The sequence below is a fragment of the Symphalangus syndactylus genome, chromosome 12 (genome assembly GCF_028878055.3).
Source record: "Symphalangus syndactylus isolate Jambi chromosome 12, NHGRI_mSymSyn1-v2.1_pri, whole genome shotgun sequence".
NCBI classification, from domain to species: Eukaryota; Metazoa; Chordata; class Mammalia; order Primates; family Hylobatidae; genus Symphalangus; species Symphalangus syndactylus.
The window spans coordinates 45,030,499-45,049,056 of record NC_072441.2 but is presented as its reverse complement, the minus strand read 5'-3'; the positions used below and the strand labels follow the sequence as shown (position 1 = coordinate 45,049,056).

The 18,558-nt window shown below is 34.2% G+C and overlaps 1 protein-coding gene across 12 annotated transcripts in view; it reads left to right on the top strand.

Annotated features, from left to right (window-relative positions):
* Positions 1-18,558, top strand: part of HFM1 (helicase for meiosis 1) — a 240,238-nt gene that overhangs the window by 109,718 nt on the left and 111,962 nt on the right. For 6 of the 12 annotated variants that reach the window (XR_010117472.1, XM_063625387.1, XM_063625382.1 and 3 more), the window contains exons 4-11: positions 1,368-1,677; positions 9,114-9,373; positions 9,718-9,765; positions 14,023-14,093; positions 14,758-14,890; positions 15,753-15,904; positions 16,486-16,563; positions 16,783-16,941. Coding sequence is in view for 11 of the 12 variants with exons in the window: in XM_063625387.1 (XP_063481457.1) it covers positions 1,368-1,677; positions 9,114-9,373; positions 9,718-9,765; positions 14,023-14,093; positions 14,758-14,890; positions 15,753-15,904; positions 16,486-16,563; positions 16,783-16,941 (1,211 nt within the window). In the remaining variant the exon portion in view is untranslated. The remainder of the gene's footprint in view (positions 1-1,367; positions 1,678-9,113; positions 9,374-9,717; positions 9,766-14,022; positions 14,094-14,757; positions 14,891-15,752; positions 15,905-16,485; positions 16,564-16,782; positions 16,942-18,558) is intronic. The other 6 variants (XM_063625390.1, XM_063625389.1, XM_063625388.1 and 3 more) reach the window with 3 other exon arrangements.

Here is an 18,558-nt window from a genome sequence, read left to right as displayed (position 1 = left end):
TATACATTGTATATGCATGTATCAAAATATCAGATATCCCCCCAAAATATGTATACTCATTATGTAAACAATTAAAATTTCTTTACTTTAATGAAATAAAATGAAAGTCAGATCCTTCTTTTATTAAAAAGAATGCTCACCAAGCTGGATGCAGTGGCACTTGCTTGTAGTCCCAGCTACTTGGGAGTCTGTGAATAGCCACTGCACTCCAGCCTGGGCAACATAGTAGGACCCTATCTCTAAATAAATAAATAAATATATAAACAAACAAACAGACCCCCGTCATCTCTAGATTCATACATACCCCCAAAAACAAAATAGTGCCCACCAAATCTTAAAATTTAAAATATTTTTCTTCTCTATACATATAATACACATACATATGCATACATAAATGCACACAATACACTATTACACACACGTTTTGATTTTTGTTTTATGAATATTTTTTCTGTGACTATTAAAACTCCTATCACTGCTGTTCAGTTTTTGCCTTGCCATTTACTAAAGGTAAGATCACCTGGTAACCAGATCCTAGAAATATTGAGTGAAAAAAGCAAGATGCAGAAGATTAAATATAGTGTGATACCATTTTTAAAAAGCTCAAAAACAAGCACACTCAAACAATGTATGTGACCTAATGTAATATTAGTAAAATTTTAATTTTTAAATTGGGTCATAGGTTCATGCACATACATTTTATTATTAAGCTTTGTAATTTACATATATGTTATATATATACTTATATCAAATAATATATAGCATAGTGTGTAATGTAGACACATAGATGCTAAAGCAAATTTAAGTTCTAGTAAGACATCCAAATTCCCCCTAAACTTCCCTAAAAATTCTTGCAAAGCCTCTAAAGAAGCCTTTAAAATTCTGTCACTCTGATGAAAACATTCCTTTGTTTTGATTTTAGAAGCAAGATTACAAACTTAAAAGCATTAGATATGTTAATAATGAATTGTGTTTGGTAACATTTTATATAATTGGTCATTGTATTTCTGTGTGTAAATCATTTATATAAATTTTAAATCTTCATAATTACTTGTATAATTATATCATTTGTTATGGGTGAGAAAGAAACTAAACCTATTTTATAATGCAGGTGCCATATAAACTTCAAATTTAATTCAATAATTCCACATTAATTTCTGAGTGTCTTTTAGTGATGTAATATACCATAAGTGTAACAATCACCTACATTTTAACACTGTATATGGTATTACAGATTATCTTATTACTAGTGCTTTGCTTTTGGCTTTCATACTTAACTTGGAATTTTTATTAAAGTTTTTCATCATCATTTTGAAAATTTCCTTTAATGGAGAACATGTAATAATTAAGATATTCCTTTTTTGTAGGTCAGGAAAAGAGGCCAAAAATGTTAACATCAAATTTAAAGATAACTAATGAAGACACAAATTATATTTCACCAACACAAAAATTCCAATTTGCCTTTCCTTCTGATAAATATGAACAGGATGATCTAAATTTAGAAGGGGTAGGTAACAATGACTTATCACATGTTGCTGGCAAGCTGACATATGCTTCTCAGAAATATAAAAATCATATTGGCACTGAGATAGCACCTGAGAAGAGTGTTCCTGACGATACAAAATTAGTTAATTTTGCAGAAGATAAAGGAGAGAGCACCTCAGTATTCCGGAAAAGGTAATTATTATAATTAAACTAAATAATATTCTGTGAATAAAGAATATTCAATATTGAATAAATATTGAATGTTTGTACATCTAAAAGTATTAAATATGGTAGAATGTGAATGAGAAAAACAGCAAAATTCTATCTCCTAAATAATTCCTTACTTTCTCCGTTCCTGGTGTCATAGTCCTGGTCCTACACATAAAAATAACCATAATTGTAATATTTAACTATGTACTATAAATGCTACCACAGCAGTCCAGGTGGGACACAGGAATCTTCATTTTTAACAAATTTTCTAGGTGATTATTATGCACACAAAAGTTTGAGACCCATTTTCCTAATGCCTTGGGTGTTAAACAGAGGAGTGAAATTAGATTTTTTTTTCTTTAAGAGTTCATTTTGGTCCCAGTATGGAGGATAAATTATAATAGAAGGGAGTTAAAATGTGAAGGTCTTCTTGAAAGGTTATCTTATTAGTCTAGATAGGAGAAAATGGTAGCCTGACCTAGGACAGTGGTATCAGGAATGGAGACAATCCAGAATTATTTAGGAGGTATAATCCCACAGGACTTATGTGATTTTTATATATAAGATCTGACTCCTAGGTTTTTGGTTTGAGCCACAATGATGAAGGTTGGTAGTGCCCTTTTTTGATTTAAAGAACTATAAGGTAAGAACAGGTTCAGGGGAAGGTGATGAGTACAGATATGGACATGTTGATTTTAGATATTTATAAATAGTTCAAATATTCAATTGGGTATATGGATTCAAGATTCAGAAGAAGTTTAGTTGATCGTTTTTGTTTTCTGTGACATAGCAGATGTGGTTATCTGTGGAGTCTGAGGGAGAAAGAGAGTATTCAGCAAGAATGAGAAGAGTGGAGAATGGGAAAGCAGTCTAATTAGAATAATGGTAGGATTAATGGACACTGTAAAGGGTCCAGCTGAGGTTGATTTCTATAATGTTTGTAATAACAGCTTTATTAAGATATAATTCACATACCATAAAATTCACCTTTTTGAAGTGTAGAATTATTTTATTTTCTTATTTTTTCATTCTTATGTATTTACCCACATTGGTTTTTATAATACCTACTTTTGCAACCATCATTATTAACTAATTTTAAAACATTTTCACCTGCTGCAAAATAAATTCCTTACTAATTAACAGTTACTCTTCATTTCTCCCTTTCCACAGCACCTGGTGGCCACTATCTACTTTCTGTCTCTATCATCTCTATGGATTTACCTATTCTAAACATTTCATATAAGTGGAATTATACAAAATATGGCCATTTGTGCCTGGCTTCTTTCACTTAATGTAACATTTTTTTTGGAGGTGAATATTTTTCTTTTCTTTTTTTTAAATTATACTTTAAGTTATAGAGTACATGTGCACAACGTGCAGATTTGTTACATATGAATACATGTGCCATGTTGGTGTGCTGCACCCATTAACTCGTCATTTACATTAGGTATTTCTTCTAATGCTATCCCTTCCTCACCCCCCACCCCATGACAGGCCCCGGTGTGTGATGTTCCCCACCCTGTGTTCAAGTGTTCTCATTGTTCAGTTCCCACCTATGAGTGAGAACATGCGGTGTTTGGTTTTCTGTCCTTACAATAGTTTGCTCAGAATGATGGTTTCCAGATTCATCCATGTCCCTGCAAAGGACATGAACTCATCATTTTTTATGGCTGCATAGTATTCCATGGTGTATATGTGCCACATTTTCTTAATCCACTCTATCATTGATGGACATTTGGGTTGGTTCCAAGTCTTTGCTATTGTGAATAGTGCCACAATAAACATATGTGTGCAATGGTCTTTATAGTAGCATGATTTGTAATCCTTTGGGTATATACCCAGTAATGGGATCGCTGAGTTAAATGGTATTTGTAGTTCTAGATCCTTGAGGAATCACCACACTGTCTTCCACAATGGTTGAACTAATTGACACTCCCACCAACAGTGTAAAAGCGTTCCTATTTCTCCACATCCTCTCCAGCATCTGTTGTTTCCTGACTTTTTAGTGATCACCATTCCAACTGGTGTGAGATGGTATCTCATTGTGGTTTTGATTTGCATTACTCTGATGGCCAGTGATGATGAGCATTTTTTCATGTGTCTGTTGGCTGCATAAATGTCTTCTTTTGAGAAGCGTCTGTTCATATCCTTCGCCCACTTTTTAATGGGGTCGTTTGATTTTTTTCTTATAAATTTAAGTTCTTTGTAATTCTGGATATTAGCCCTTTGTCAGTGGGTAGATTGCAAAAGTTTTCTCCTATTGGTTGCCTGTTCACTCTGATGGTAGTTTCTTTGCTGTGCAGAAGCTCTTTAGTGTAATTAGATCCCATTTGTTTATTTTGGCTTTTGTTACCATTGCTTTTGGTGTTTTAGACATGAAGTCCTTGCCCATGCCTATGTCATGAATGGTAATGCCTAGGTTTTCTTCTAGGGTTTTTATGGTTTTAGTCTAACATTTAAGTCTTTAATCCATCTTGAATTAATTTTCGTATAAGGTGTAAGGAAGGAATCCAGTTTCAGCTTTCTACATATGGCTAGCCAGTTTTCCCAGCACCATTTATTAAATAGGGAATCCTTTCCCCATTTCCTGTTTTTGTCAGGTTTGTCAAAGATCAGATGGTTGTAGATGTGTGATATTATTTCTGAGGGCTCTGTTCTGTTCCATTGGTCTATATCTCTGTTTTGGTACCAGTATCATGCTGTTTTGGTTACTGTAGCCTTGTAGTATAGTTTGAAGTCAGGTAGCGTGATGCCTCCAGCTTTGTTCTTTTGGCTTAGGATTGTCTTGGCAATGCGGGCTCTTTTTTGGTTCCATATGAACTTTAGTTTTTTCCAATTCTGTGAAGAAAGTCATTGGTAGCCTGATGGGGATGGCATTGAATCTATAAATTACCTTGGGCAGTATGGCCATTTTCACGATATTGATTCTTCCTATCCATGAGCATGGAATGTTCTTCCATTTGTTTGTGTCCTCTTTTATTTCATTGAGCAGTGGTTTGTAGTTCTCCTTGAAGAGGTCCTTCACATCCCCTGTAAGTTGGATTCATAGGTATTTTATTCTCTTTGTAGCAGTTGTGAATGGGAGTTCACTCACGATTTGGCTGTTTGTCTGTTATTGGTATATAGGAATGCTTGTGATTTTTGCACATTGATTTTGTATCCTGAGACTTGGCTGAAGTTGCTTATTAGCTTAAGGAGATTTTGGGCTGGGATGATTGGGTTTTCTAAATATACAATCATGTCTTCTACAAACAGGGACAATTTGACTTCCTCTTTTCCTAATTGAATACCCATTATTTCTTTCTCCTACCTGATTGCCCTGGCCAGAACTTCCAACACTATGTTGAATAGGAGTGGTGAGAGAGGGCATCCCTATCTTGTGCCAGTTTTCAGAGGGAATGCTTCCAATTTTTGCCCTTTGAGTATGATATTGGCTGTGGGTCTGTCATAAATAGCTCTTATTATTTTGAGGTATATCCTGTTAATTCCTAGTTTATTGAGAGTTTTTAACATGAAGGGCTGCACTTAACGTAACATTTTTAAGGTTCATGCATGTTGTGTTATGTATCAGTCTTTCTTTCCCTCCCTCCCTCCCTCCTTCCTTCCTTCCTTTCTTTCTCTTTTTGTTTTTTGGAGTCTCACTCTGTCACCCAGGCTTGAGTGCAGCGGTGTGATCTTGGTTCGCTACAGCCTCTGCCTCCCAAGTTCAGGCAATTCTCCTGCCTCAGCCTTCCGAGTAGCTAGAACTACAGGCATGTGCCACCACACCTGGCTAATTTTTGTATTTTTAGTAGAGACGGGATTTCACCATGTTGACCAGGATGGTCTTCATCTCTTGACTGCGTGATCTGCCTGCCTTGGCCTCCCAGTATTGGGATTACAGGTGTAAGTCACCGCGCCTGGCCAGTATTTCATTTTTTTATGGCCAAATAATAGTCCATTAAATGGATATATCACATTTTGTTTATTCACTTATTGGTTGATGGACATTTGGGTTGTTTTCACTTTTTGTCTATTGTGAATAATATTGCTATGAAAATGCATGCAAGTTTTTGTGTGAATGTGTGTTTTCAATTCTTTAGATATAAACCCAGAAGTAGAATTGCTGGGTCATATGGTAACTTTATATTTAACTTTTCTGAGGAACTGCCAAATTGTTTTCCAAAGTGGCTGCATCACTTTATAGTCCCATCAGCAATATTTGAGGGTTCCAGTTTCTCCACGTTCTGGCCAGCACTTGTTATTTTCTGTCTTTTTTATTATAGCCATCCTACTGGGTATGTGAAGAGGTATCTCATTGTGGTATTGATGTGCATTTTCATAATGACTAATTGTCTTAGCTATTTTGGGCTGGTATAATGAAATACTGTAGATTGGGTGGTGTAAATAACAAACATTTGTTTACACGATTCTGGAGGCTGGAAGTCAGAAATCAGAGTGCCAGCATGGTTGGGTTCTTGATGAGGACGCTCTTCCTAGTTATGTTCTCTCATGGTTTTTCTTTGGTGTGTGTATAAACAGAGAGAGCTCATGTTTCATCCTCTTTTTATAAGGGCATTAATTCCATCATGGGGAGGTACCCTCATTACCTTCCAAAGGCCTCACCTCTAAATACCATAACATTGGGAGGCTGAGGCGGGCAGATCACAAGGTCAGGAGTTCGAGACCAGCCTGACCAACATGGTAAAACCCCGTCTCTACTAAAAATACAAAAATTAGCTGGGTGTGGTGGCATGTGCCTGTAATCCTAGCTACTCAGGAGGCTGAGGCAGGAGAATCGCTTGAACCTGGGAGGCAGAGCTTGCAGTGAGCCGAGATCACGCCACTGCACTCCAGCCTGGGTGACAAAGCGAGACTCCATCTCAAAAAAAACAAAAACAAAAACAAAACCCACTGGGGATTAGGTAGGGCCTCAACAAATGAATCTGGAGGGAGGGACATTAATATCCAGTCTGTAGCAATAATGTTAAGAATCTTTTCATGTGATTATCAGCCATTTGTGTGTCTTCTTTGGAGTAATGTCTTATTCAGATCCTTTGTCCATATTTTAATTGGGCTATTTGTCTTTTAATTGTTGAGTTTTAAGAGTTCTTTATTCTCAATAAAAGTCTCTTATGATCTGTATGATTTGCAAATATTTCCCCCTATTCTGTGGGTTTTCACTTTTTTGATGGTGTTCTTCGCAGCGCAAGTTTTAAATTTTAATAGAGTCCAGTTTATCTAATTTTTGTTTTATGCTTATGCTTTTGCTTTGATGTAATACTGCTTTGGCATCAGTTTGGTTGCTTTTGGTTTTGGTGTCATATCTAAGAAACTATTGCCTAATCCAAGGTCATGAAGATTTACTCTTAAGTTTTCTTCTAAGGTTTCAGAGTTTTTAGCTCTTACGTTTACATTTGTGATCTATTATTTAATATTTTAAATATTTGTGTGAAGGAGTCCATCGTCATTCTTTTTGCATGTAGATATTCAGTTGTTCCAGCCTCATTTGTTGAAAAGACTCTTCTTTCCCTGCTGAATGTTATGGCACTGTCATTGGAAATCAGCTGACCATAAATGTAAAGACTGGGTGTTGACTGACACCGACTGATTCTCTGACACCAACTTGGCGTCTAACAATTTAAATCAATTTGAAACTTAACTCCTGGAATTAGCGTCAGACCCACAGGTTGAAGGCTCAGTTCTGTAAATTCAGTTCCCCACTTTGAATTCCAGCTGAAAATGAGATTCCCAGGCTACCCACATTTCTGTCTGGCCAACTACAAATTTGAGGCTTCCCATGACCCCATCTTAGGTTTAATAATTTGCTAGAATGACTCAGAGACCTAAGGGAAACACTTTACTTACATTTACCAGCTTATTATAAAGGGTACAACTCCAAATGAAAGAGATACATACGGCAAAATATGAGGGAGGAGGTGCAGAGTTCCTGTAACTTCTCTGAGCATGCCACTCTGTCAGCACCTTGATGTATACTATTCCAGAAGCTCTCAGAACCCTGTTGTTTAGGCATTTTAATGGAGGTTCCATTTCATAGACAAGACTGACGAAATCACTGGCCATTGCTAATTAAACTTGATCTTCAGCCCCTGAATGGATAAGTCATCTCCATTACTTATTCTATAAGATGTGAATGTTTTATTAGGAACCTTAATGGTTACTTCATCCCTTAGGGATATTGTGAACAAGTTACTTCGATAGATTGACTTTTGATCAAATATAATACAGTACAGTCATAAAGATAAAGTGTTTCCTTGTTTTTAGAACTTTGCAAAGAAGTAGTTCTTACATTGAAATGGTTATTGGATATAGTGTTTGGGATGATTTAATCTGCTGATATACTGAGTTTGTATCTTTTCCTTGTATCTTGGGGGATACACAGTGCTGATTTGATTGGCTAGGAAAACTGTCTTATCTGGTAGCTTCTGTGGCGTGAAATGCAGTTGCTGACAACTTTTAATTCATAACAACTCTGTTAACTTATTCCTATAAATTTGATATGTTAATATAATTCAGTAACTTCAATCACTTCAGTTAAATTTAACTACTATTAGGTGTTATGAAACTTACTATTTACTGTGACTATATTTAGTGGCTTTTATCTCTCTTAAGCACTTTACTGACTTTAAATGGAATATTAGTTATCTGTTGTTGTATAATAAAATTATCCCAAAATTTAGTAGTTTAAAACAACAATGAACATTATTATCTCTCACAGTTTCTCCAGGCTAGGAATTTAGGAACAACTTAGCTAGTAGTTCTGGCTTAGGCTCTCTTGTGAAAATGCATAAAGATATTGGGGGCCTCTCACAAGAAGGCCACAGTCAAAGTGTTAGCCATGCTGCAGTCATCTGAAAGCTTGACAGGAGCTATAAGGTCTCTCTTCAAGGTGGCTTGCTGTCCTTGACTGAAAAGTCAGTGCTGGTTGTTGGCAGGAGACCTCAGTACCTCTCCACCTGGGCCTCTTCATAGGGTTGCTTGAGTGCTTTCTTTATATTGTGACTAGCTCTCTACAGAGTGAGGGATCTAAGAGACCATGGGGAAGGGGCAATGCCTTTTATTACCTAGGCTTGTAAGTCAAACATTTGCACTTCTGCAGTACTCTGCTAGTTAGACAGGCCAGCCCTGATTCAGTGATTCAATTTGTAGGAGACTGTAAAGGGATGAGGAGCAGGCAAGGATCATTGGGCCATTTTGGAGGCTGACTACCACAAATGGATTTATCTGAGTTTTAGGAAAGTAGAAAGACATACTTCAGTGGTAAATTTAGCAAGTTATATTTTAGGAGAATGTTTAGCTTTTTTGTTTGAGTAAACCATAATCTATGAGTGTTTTTAAGGGGGCCAATTTTATGCTAGTTTTTCATATTCCAAGCAAGTGTTACACGTGAGAAAATATGTGGGTCTTTTTTTTTGCAGATTATTTAAAATATCTGACACTATACATGGGAGTGCTTATTCTAATGACAGAGAATTGGACTCTCACATTGGCTCAGTGAAAATTGTACAAACAGAAATGAACAAAGGGAAATCAAGGAACTACAGCAATAGTAAGCAGAAATTTCAATATTCTGCAAATGTGTTTACAGCAAATAATGCTTTTTCTGCTTCTGAAATTGGAGAAGGCATGTTCAAAGCACCATCTTTTTCAGTTGCTTTCCAACCTCATGATATTCAAGGTAATTTCTTGCTTTTTCAGTTCATTTTATGAGTAGACTAAACTGCATTTCTTAGCATAAGGGAAAATGTAAAAATACAGTAAATTTGAGTAAATTATCTCTGTGCAATTTCTACATTTTTGTAGAAAAATTATGTTGCATTATTTTCTAAGCTGTGCTGTGTGTTAAAATATTTTATCCTGTGTGCTAGAAATATTTTTAACTTTGCTCTCAATAAAAAGTTGTGTTAGTTTTATTGAAACAGTTTTTATGGAAAGATTAAAAATATTCATTTCAGGTCCTAGCTGCTGACCATTAAATTTTTTTTAATATTTATATAAATATGTAGGATTTTTTTTTTTCAGAGGTAACAGAAAATGGTTTAGGTTCCTTGAAGGCTGTCACAGAAATTCGTATCCTTTAAGTTATTTACAATAGCTGCTTTGTATTTATTAAATCATAATTTTAAAACATTTGTTTAATTGTGTTTGTTTATTTTGGTTGATGGAGAAAAAGAGGGAAAAGTTAATCTTTTTGGTGATGTAAGAGGTACATGTGGCCGGGTGCGGTGGTTCACGCCTGTAATTCCAGCACTTTGGGAGGCTGAGGCAGGCAGATCACGAGGTCAGGAGTTTGAGACCAGCCTGACCAACATGATGAAACCTTGTCTCTACTAAAAATATAAAAAATTAGCTGGGCCTGGTGGTGTGCGCCTGTAATCCCAGCTACTCAGGGGGCTGAGGGAGGAGAATCGCTTGAACCTGGGAGGCAGAGGTTGTAGTGAGCTGAGATTGTGCCATTGCATTCCAGCATGGCAAAAGAGTGAGACTCCATCTCAAAAAAAAAAAAAAAAAAAAAAAAATAAGATGTATGTGTGTGCTACTTAGGGTGTGATTGCAGACTGGTGCCGATTTGTGAACTGTTTGTTATCAGTTTATGGCCAAGTAAGTACAGAAGTCAGATTTGTATTATTGGCAGAACTCTGAGCATATTTACTTACAAATAGGTACAGATAATTTCTCATCCTTTGAGAAAGAGCAGCCAAATTGGGTTGAACTGGGTAGGGGAAATGGATAAGAATGGGATATTGTGTGGATTGGGGGGACATTTCTACAGATCTAGTATTTTTGAAAATCTAATTTGGAGTTTATACCTAGAATCCAATTTTCATGTCTGGACATTTCCAATGTAAATATTTTGAGTATGTTTGTGTGTTCTTGAGGTAACATTGTTTTTGTTTCTTTAATACCCTGTGTACGCCTATAATAGTGCACTTATTTTGTTTTAATTCACCAGCAGTTTATGTGGCTATTTCCCCATGATCTATGAACTCTTTGAAGGCAAGGATCATGACTTATTTACCTGCCTATTTCCAAATACATTGAAAGGCAGATAAAGTAAGGCAGTTAAAGTAAGGAAATTGTTCTGGCAAAAGTAGAGACATAAGCAAGGGTGAAGGTAAAAACGTATGAAATACATTTGGAAAGAATAAGCTTTCCAGTTTGGCTAAAGTGAAGGATATGATTAAAGAATTAATAAGAAAGATAGTTATCTTAGAATCATAATATATAATGTCATGAATACCAAGGTCAAAGGTTTTTTTATTTTATTTTAATTTTTTATTTTTTCCCCCAGCTTTGTTGAGGTATAATTGACAAATAAAAATGTTATATTTTTTAAGGAGTACAACATGATATTTTTTAATATGTAAACATTGCAAAAATAATTACCACAATCAGGCTAATTAATGTATCTATTGCCTCTCATAGTTACTTCTTTTTTGTAGTGAAAATACAATCTCTGTAATGAGGAGAAACCATGCAATATTTTTGAGCAGGTCAAATATCATCATTAAAACCATGCTTTAGGAATATATAATTAGTGACTCAATGCTTGGCAATGCTCTAGCATCCACAAAAGTTATGGTCTAGTTGACAAAATGAAAAATGAATTCCAGATATTGCATAGCTGTGCTAGAGAAATCTAGGCAACAATAACTCTAATCCTGGGCACTCGAAGGATCATCTGACGTAATTCTGAAGTATGGTTAGAAAATACTTGCCTCACTTCTCTTGAGAAGTTGCCTCCAATGCAGATAGCTGATTTGAGTAAAAATGAGGGAGAGGGATCAATAAGAGAGTTACACATGTTGATATAGTAACTATAAACATAGCTAGTGTTTAGCACTTTATTCAGCATAGTGTCTCAATGCCGCCACATTTTCTTTTCTCTGGTGATCAAAATAGGATGGAAACATAGGAAATATATTAGCAGTAAGCTGTTAAAGATGTTTAATTATCTGTACAATGGCTGATTCTTCTTATCCCTTACTGGAAAGCCTTTCCATAATACGACACTGGCTTTTAAAGAGCTTTGAGGATTTTTATGCTATATTAGCACAGCTGAAGTGGTTCTGTTGTTTAGGGGTCTTTATTAGTTAAGACTACTGCCTACACTTGTGTCCACTGATTTATTGTCCAAAAAGTTCATTTTCTGTAAAACTCATTGTCCTATACCTTATTGTTTCCAAGTATGTATTTAAAGTGGAATACTGAATGCTATTTGTGATAATTTGAGAGTTTGTAGATTACTTGGACACACCTTATTTTCTTATTCTCTTTAAATATTTTACTACATTTGAATCCTCAGGGCAATAGAAGTTTTCTCGGATTGATCCTACCACAGTAGTCTTGTCATTTTCAGTTCTGCAGACATTTTCCCCATAATTTCAGTGACACTGCTGAGAGTTTATCGAATGTAAGGAAAAAAATTGACTTCAAATGTTGATAGTGATGATAAATGATGTTAGCAGTTGAGTTTTCTTATGAGCTGAAATACTGATTCTGTATCTACTCTGAATCAAATATTCATTTTTGTGAATATAAATTGATATGGAACTATCTAATGAGAGAAAAACCAACATGATGGCCCACTCGTGGGCTTGTTACAAATAAATATTTGATAGAAAGAGACATGTTTTGAAGGAAATACGAGATTCCTTCTAAAGCGGATGGATTTTCAAACTCAAAATTACGTTTTTGTTTTGGCACAGATATGACACTTTGCACACCAGAAAGTAAAATGAGGATTTACAAATTAACTGCTTGATGTAATAATTGCAAACCTATATTAACTGAGTTATGTGTCAGGCACTGTTCTAAGTATTTGAGTTATGTGTCAGGCACTGTTCTAAGTATTTGGGATATGTCACTTAAGAAAACAGACAGTTAGTCCTTGCTTTTGAGGAGATGACATTCTTGGGATGAGGGTGGGGAAGAAGCTAGATCTCAACAACTGTAATAACATATAAATAAGTCATAGAGTTTTTTAGAAAGTGGTGACTATTATGGGAAAAGAAAAAAGTAGAGCAGGGTAAGGGGGTTAAATTGGGACTACTGGGATTTGTGGCTCAGGGTGTAGAATTAAACAGTACTTAGGGTAGACCTTGAGAAGATCAGATTTAAGCACTTAATGGAGGGAAAAGAGCCAAGAAAATATGGAAGGAATAACAGCCTAGGCAGGGGGAAGGCCTCATGGCAGGATCATAGCTGATATTTTTGAAGAACAGCAGAGTTCAGTATAGCTAGAGGAGATGAGTCAGGGGGAAAGAGTAGTAGGACATGAAGTCAGAGAGATAAAGGCAGGGGCTGATGCAGGGAGGGAGTGGCAGTAGGGAGACGATCATGTAGAGCCTTATAGCCATATACTTTGAGAGAAAGGGAGGAATTTGATCAGAGAAGTAATATGATCTAAGTTTAAACAGGATCACTACAGCAATCCATCAGTTCTTGTATATCTTTATAAAAATCCAGTTGTTTAAGTAACTGTGTACTTGTGTTCTCAGATATGTTCTTAACCATCTTATATCTTCTAATAGATTATAACAGTCTCAATTGTAGGAACTCATTTTCTTCTTCATTTACAGCTTCCCACAGCTTTCTAAATCTAGTAATGTATTCTGTATGTAGTGTTCAATGACTGTAGTTGATATATTGTAAGAAGAATACCATATAAATACAGATATCTCCCAATCTGTCAATAGACCCTCACCTTGGAGAGGGGACAGTTTATTCTTCATATCTATTAATATTTTTGAACTTTCTTACAGGGGAAGGATGATTTAAGTTTTTCCTGTCAAGCCAGTATGTTGATAATTATAATTAAACCCACCACTTAACACAACCAAATTATCAAAAACAAAGAGATTTGGTATTAGGTAACCAGAAACACATCAGCTAATGAAGTACAATCAATGCTTAATGAAATAGTTGAGTGAAATTCTGTACATTAAAGAAGAAATAAAAATCAAGTGGCCTTGTCAAGGTAAATAAGAAAAAGCACTACTCTGGAAAAGATAAACTAGAAGTGTAGTTCTGATTTACTTGCCATTATGTACTTGCATGTCCTCCATCATATTTAGCACTCATGTATAACCCTTATATAATCTCTTGTTTCCCTATAGGAACTTTGCAAGTTCTTTTCAGAATATGGAATGTGACTGGAGACTAGAATAATTTATGATAATTCTTTTTTTAAGATGCCAAATAGCAAATGTTAAAACCTCATCATTAAATATTGTCAGAATCAATATTAATGTAACTTAATTTTAAAATTAAAAGTAACTAATTTTTTAAATTCTGAAATATTTGAATCCTTAATGTTATTGTAAGCGGCAAAATTTAGAAGTATTTTCAAAGAATTTCCATATTTCAACTATATACAGTCCAAAGCCTTTGATGATGTAAGTATTTTATTTTACTTACTTATTTTTCTACCTTTCACTAGGTTGTAATCACTAGATTGGGACAGCTAGGATTTACTAGATCTTTATGTCCGCACTGCCACACTCCGTGTCTAGCACATTATAGGAGCTCAGAAAATATTTGGTAAATGAATGCATGTGATTTTCATAGGTGGATTTGTTTGTATTTGAGTGCAGTGGTGAAATCTCAGCTCACTGCAACTTCCACTTCCCAGGTTCAAGCGATTTTCCTGCCTCAGCCACCCAAGTAACTGGGATTACAGGCTTGAGACACCACTCCTGGCTAAGTTTTCTATTTGTAGTGGAGACAGGGTTTTGCTCTGTTGGCCAGGCTGGTCTCGAACTCCTGACCTCAAGTGATCTGCCTTCCTTAAGTGCTGGGATTACAGGTGTAAACCATTGCGCTCAGCCAGGAATGATTTTCTCCTAGGTCTACATTGACGAATAACAGCATGATAAAATACTAATAGTGTTATTTTTCAAGAGCAGAGGCTCTGGAGCAAAGTTACAATTTTTATAACTTTAGAGGAAAAATGTTTGAACGATTATTCCTTAGATTCTTATTAAGGCTTTTTTTTAACAAATTGAGAATGTGTGTGAAAAATTCTGTATGTTACATGATTGATTACTTTTTATTTTTTAGCTTCTTTACACAAATAGGAATTTTGTGATTTGTGCTCCAACTGGTTCTGGAAAAACTGTAGTGTTTGAACTAGCTATAACAAGATTGTTAATGGAAGTACCATTGCCATGGTTGAATATTAAAATTGTTTACAGTAAGTATTTATTATGAGTGATGATTAATTTTAATAATGAAAAACCATTGAAGTAAAATGAAATAAATTCAGTTTCTGGCCTCAGGAATTATTTGGTTTTCTATATATTTCTAGTAAAGTCTGGTCTTATTTGTCATTAAATTTTCCAGAATTATAAATAAAAAGTAATATTTGAATTGAGAATTTGACTTTTACATGCTTATTTTTTAAAGGACAGACAAAATGAACAAATAAAATCAAACATTTTGTAATTCTAGAAATTTGCATAGGAACTTTTACTCTCCTTTCTTAGGTGTGTATTTTTTAAACATTTTTTAATCAAAGTAATATATGCATATGGATTAAAAATCAAATATCACTAAAGGCCTTATAATGAAAAGCAATAATCTTCTGCCCTAGCTTTCTCCACTTTTAGTTACACTTGCCTGAGAAATCATTTCTATTTCTGTTTTTAGTTCTTTTTGGCTATTACCTTGATATCTCTAAATCAAGCTTGTCTAACTTGTGGCCTGCAGGCCACATGTGGCCCAGGATGGCCTTGAATGCGGCCCAACACAAATTCGTAAACTTATGACAAATTTGTAACATTATGAGAATGTTTTTTCTTTAGCTTATCAGTCATCGTTAGTGTTAGCATATTTTATGTGTGGCTCAATACGGTTCTTCTTCCAGTGTGGCCCAGGGAAGCCAAAAGACTGGACAGTCCTGCTCTAAATAATATGCCTATATTGTTCATTTTTAATTTATCAATATTAGGAGTATGTAGATGTGTGTTTTTTATGCTAACTTTATTAACCAAAGTTTGTGAAAATAATTTTAAAATTGAACTGATGTTCAAAGTAAATATTTTATATTGTTACAGTGGCACCAATAAAAGCCTTGTGCAGTCAGCGTTTTGATGACTGGAAAGAAAAATTTGGACCAATAGGATTGAATTGTAAAGAACTTACTGGAGATACAGTAATGGATGATCTATTTGAGATTCAGCATGCCCATATTATTATGACAACTCCAGTAGGTATTATTTATACTTGATGATTTCCTTAGTTTGTTAGAAAATACCTATTTTTCTTTACCGAGACAAAAAGTTTAAAAAATACAAACTAGAAACATATATTTACAATGTAAACAAACAACATTAAAAAAATACTACAATTCAAGGTACAGAAAGAATACCTACAAATCAGTAAGTAAAAGACAAATGACCAAATGGGAAAAATTGACAAAGAATAGGCAATTTGTTATTGTGGATACTTTGTAATCATATTTATTGCTTTTTTCTTTTACCTAAGTAGTATGTTTTATAGAGGGAGGTCCTTGGTAGAATTTAAAAATAGGTAACAAAACTTGGACTTTGAATATTTTGTGGTTCAGTGTAAAAACAATTGAGGGCCCAGTTTTAAAAATACCTTTAAGACTGTAAAAATTCTGTAAGTATTTTTTAATTTTAAAATATTTTTCAGAATACTCTTAAGGGATCAACCAAAATTGCCTATTATTTGTAATATGTCATGTTAAAAATGTTATTGATATCTTAATATTTATTATAATTCCTTATCAGATTAAACTACTTGTATGCTTTTTTTTCTCTCTAGGAAAAATGGGATAGCATGACTAGGAAATGGAGAGACAACTCTTTGGTTCAACTGGTTCGACTGTTTCTCATTGATGAGGTAATGAATGCATTCACTTTCAGAGATAAACATAAAAGGATGATTAGAATAAGACAGAAATAAAAAAGACATTGCAACCAAACTGTATGTTTGTTTTATCCCTTCAAGTGGAAAATGCTCATTTTCTAAAGCAAGAATGTTAATATTATTGAATATTTTAATTGATTAAATGTATTTTTAATTCTATAGCTAATGATTTTTTCTTGATTTCCTGCTTAGGTACATATTGTAAAAGATGAAAATCGTGGTCCAACGCTTGAAGTTGTAGTTAGCAGAATGAAAACTGTACAGTCTGTTTCTCAGACTTTAAAAAATACCAGCACTGTTATTCCAATGCGATTCATAGCTGTGTCTGCAACAATTCCAAATGCTGAGGATGTGAGTTACAATTTTAACTGAGCTGTTAGGTTTTTTATGACTTGTGAAATATTTAGTCATCTTGATCTTAGAGAAAAGTGAATTTTTTTGTCCTTTCCTTTAATAGGAAAGTATGTTGTAGAAAGTTGTGGCTAGATCTCATAAATATGACAGTATTAAGGCCATAAAATTTGGTTAATCAGGTTTAATAAAACATTTTTTGTGGACATGTGGACATCTCTTGTTTGCTAGTATCTAACAGTCTTAGTTTCCTGGGTTTCAGGTGCCTCATAATAACTTCACTAACAATATGTGATGGTTGTTGTAACTAGCTGACTCTAATTGTATAGCAAAGTATGGTGGATAATAAAAATAATTGCTTAGATGATTACCACTTGCTCCTCAATTCTGTACGCTTGGCATTGTGGTAAGCACTAAATATAGATGCAAAAGTGAAAATATATGGACTCCATCCTTGAGGAAGATCTCATGGTTAATGGGGTACATGGACATGTAAAGAAATAATCGTGTGCACTATTACACTTTTCATAATGAATATACGACTTAATTTTTTCTTCAATTTTTAAGTAAACGTCTTGAAAACTAATAGTCTCACTCTACTTTCTCACTCCTACTTACTTCTCAGCCTACTATAATACTGGTTTTCCCCTACTACTTCTTAGAAATTGTTTTCACAAATAGCCACTATATTGTCTATTCCAATGGAATATTTTGTCTTTATTGTTAATTTGGCACAATTAATCATTTTCTTGTTCTTAAAATGACAACTTATTTTGTTCATATTTATCAAGAATAATATAGAAAAATTTAGTTTATTAAAACAACAAAACTAAATCCTAGTGTTTATCTTTACACATGTAGGAAGCATAATGTACATGCTTTTTTTTGTAAGCATGTAGGAACTATAATATACATACTCTTTTTTTTGACCTGCATTTCACCTTTAAACATTTTTATATCATTAAATATTCTTCAATACTATTTTTGTGGTTTTATCGTAATTTATTTATCAAACACTATAATAATGGAAGATTAAGTTATTTCCAATTTTTGCTGTTGTAAACAGAGTGAAATTAATGTATCTGAAACATCCATGATTATTTCCTTAGGATGAACTTTTAGAATGAAATAACTGAATCAAAGGATATATAAAACGCTAAAGAAGCACTTCTTTCAATAAATGTTATATTCATTTACACTTCTACCAGAAGCTATTTTCCTGTATCCTAACACTGGATAGTATAATAATGGAATTATTATTGCTATCATTATTTTTAAATATTTATAGGATTTATTGTTTAGTGTAGTATCTCATTTAAAAAATTTTTACTTCTTTGATTTCTACTAAGGTAAATATTTTTAATATATTTATCAACTAAGTTCTTTTTTTAAAACTTGCCAGATTATGTCATTTGCCTTTTTTCACTTTGGAATACTAAATTTTTCTTACTTATTTGTAAGCAATTATTATGTACTAGTACTCTCTAATTCTTGAAACTTTTCCCCTTTGTGATAAACACTACTTCTGTGAATGCTGTTTCTCTCTCTTTCGTCAGATCTTCTTCCTCTATTTTTCCCTAAATTAAGGTTTTTATTCTTGGCCTTCTGCTCCCCTCT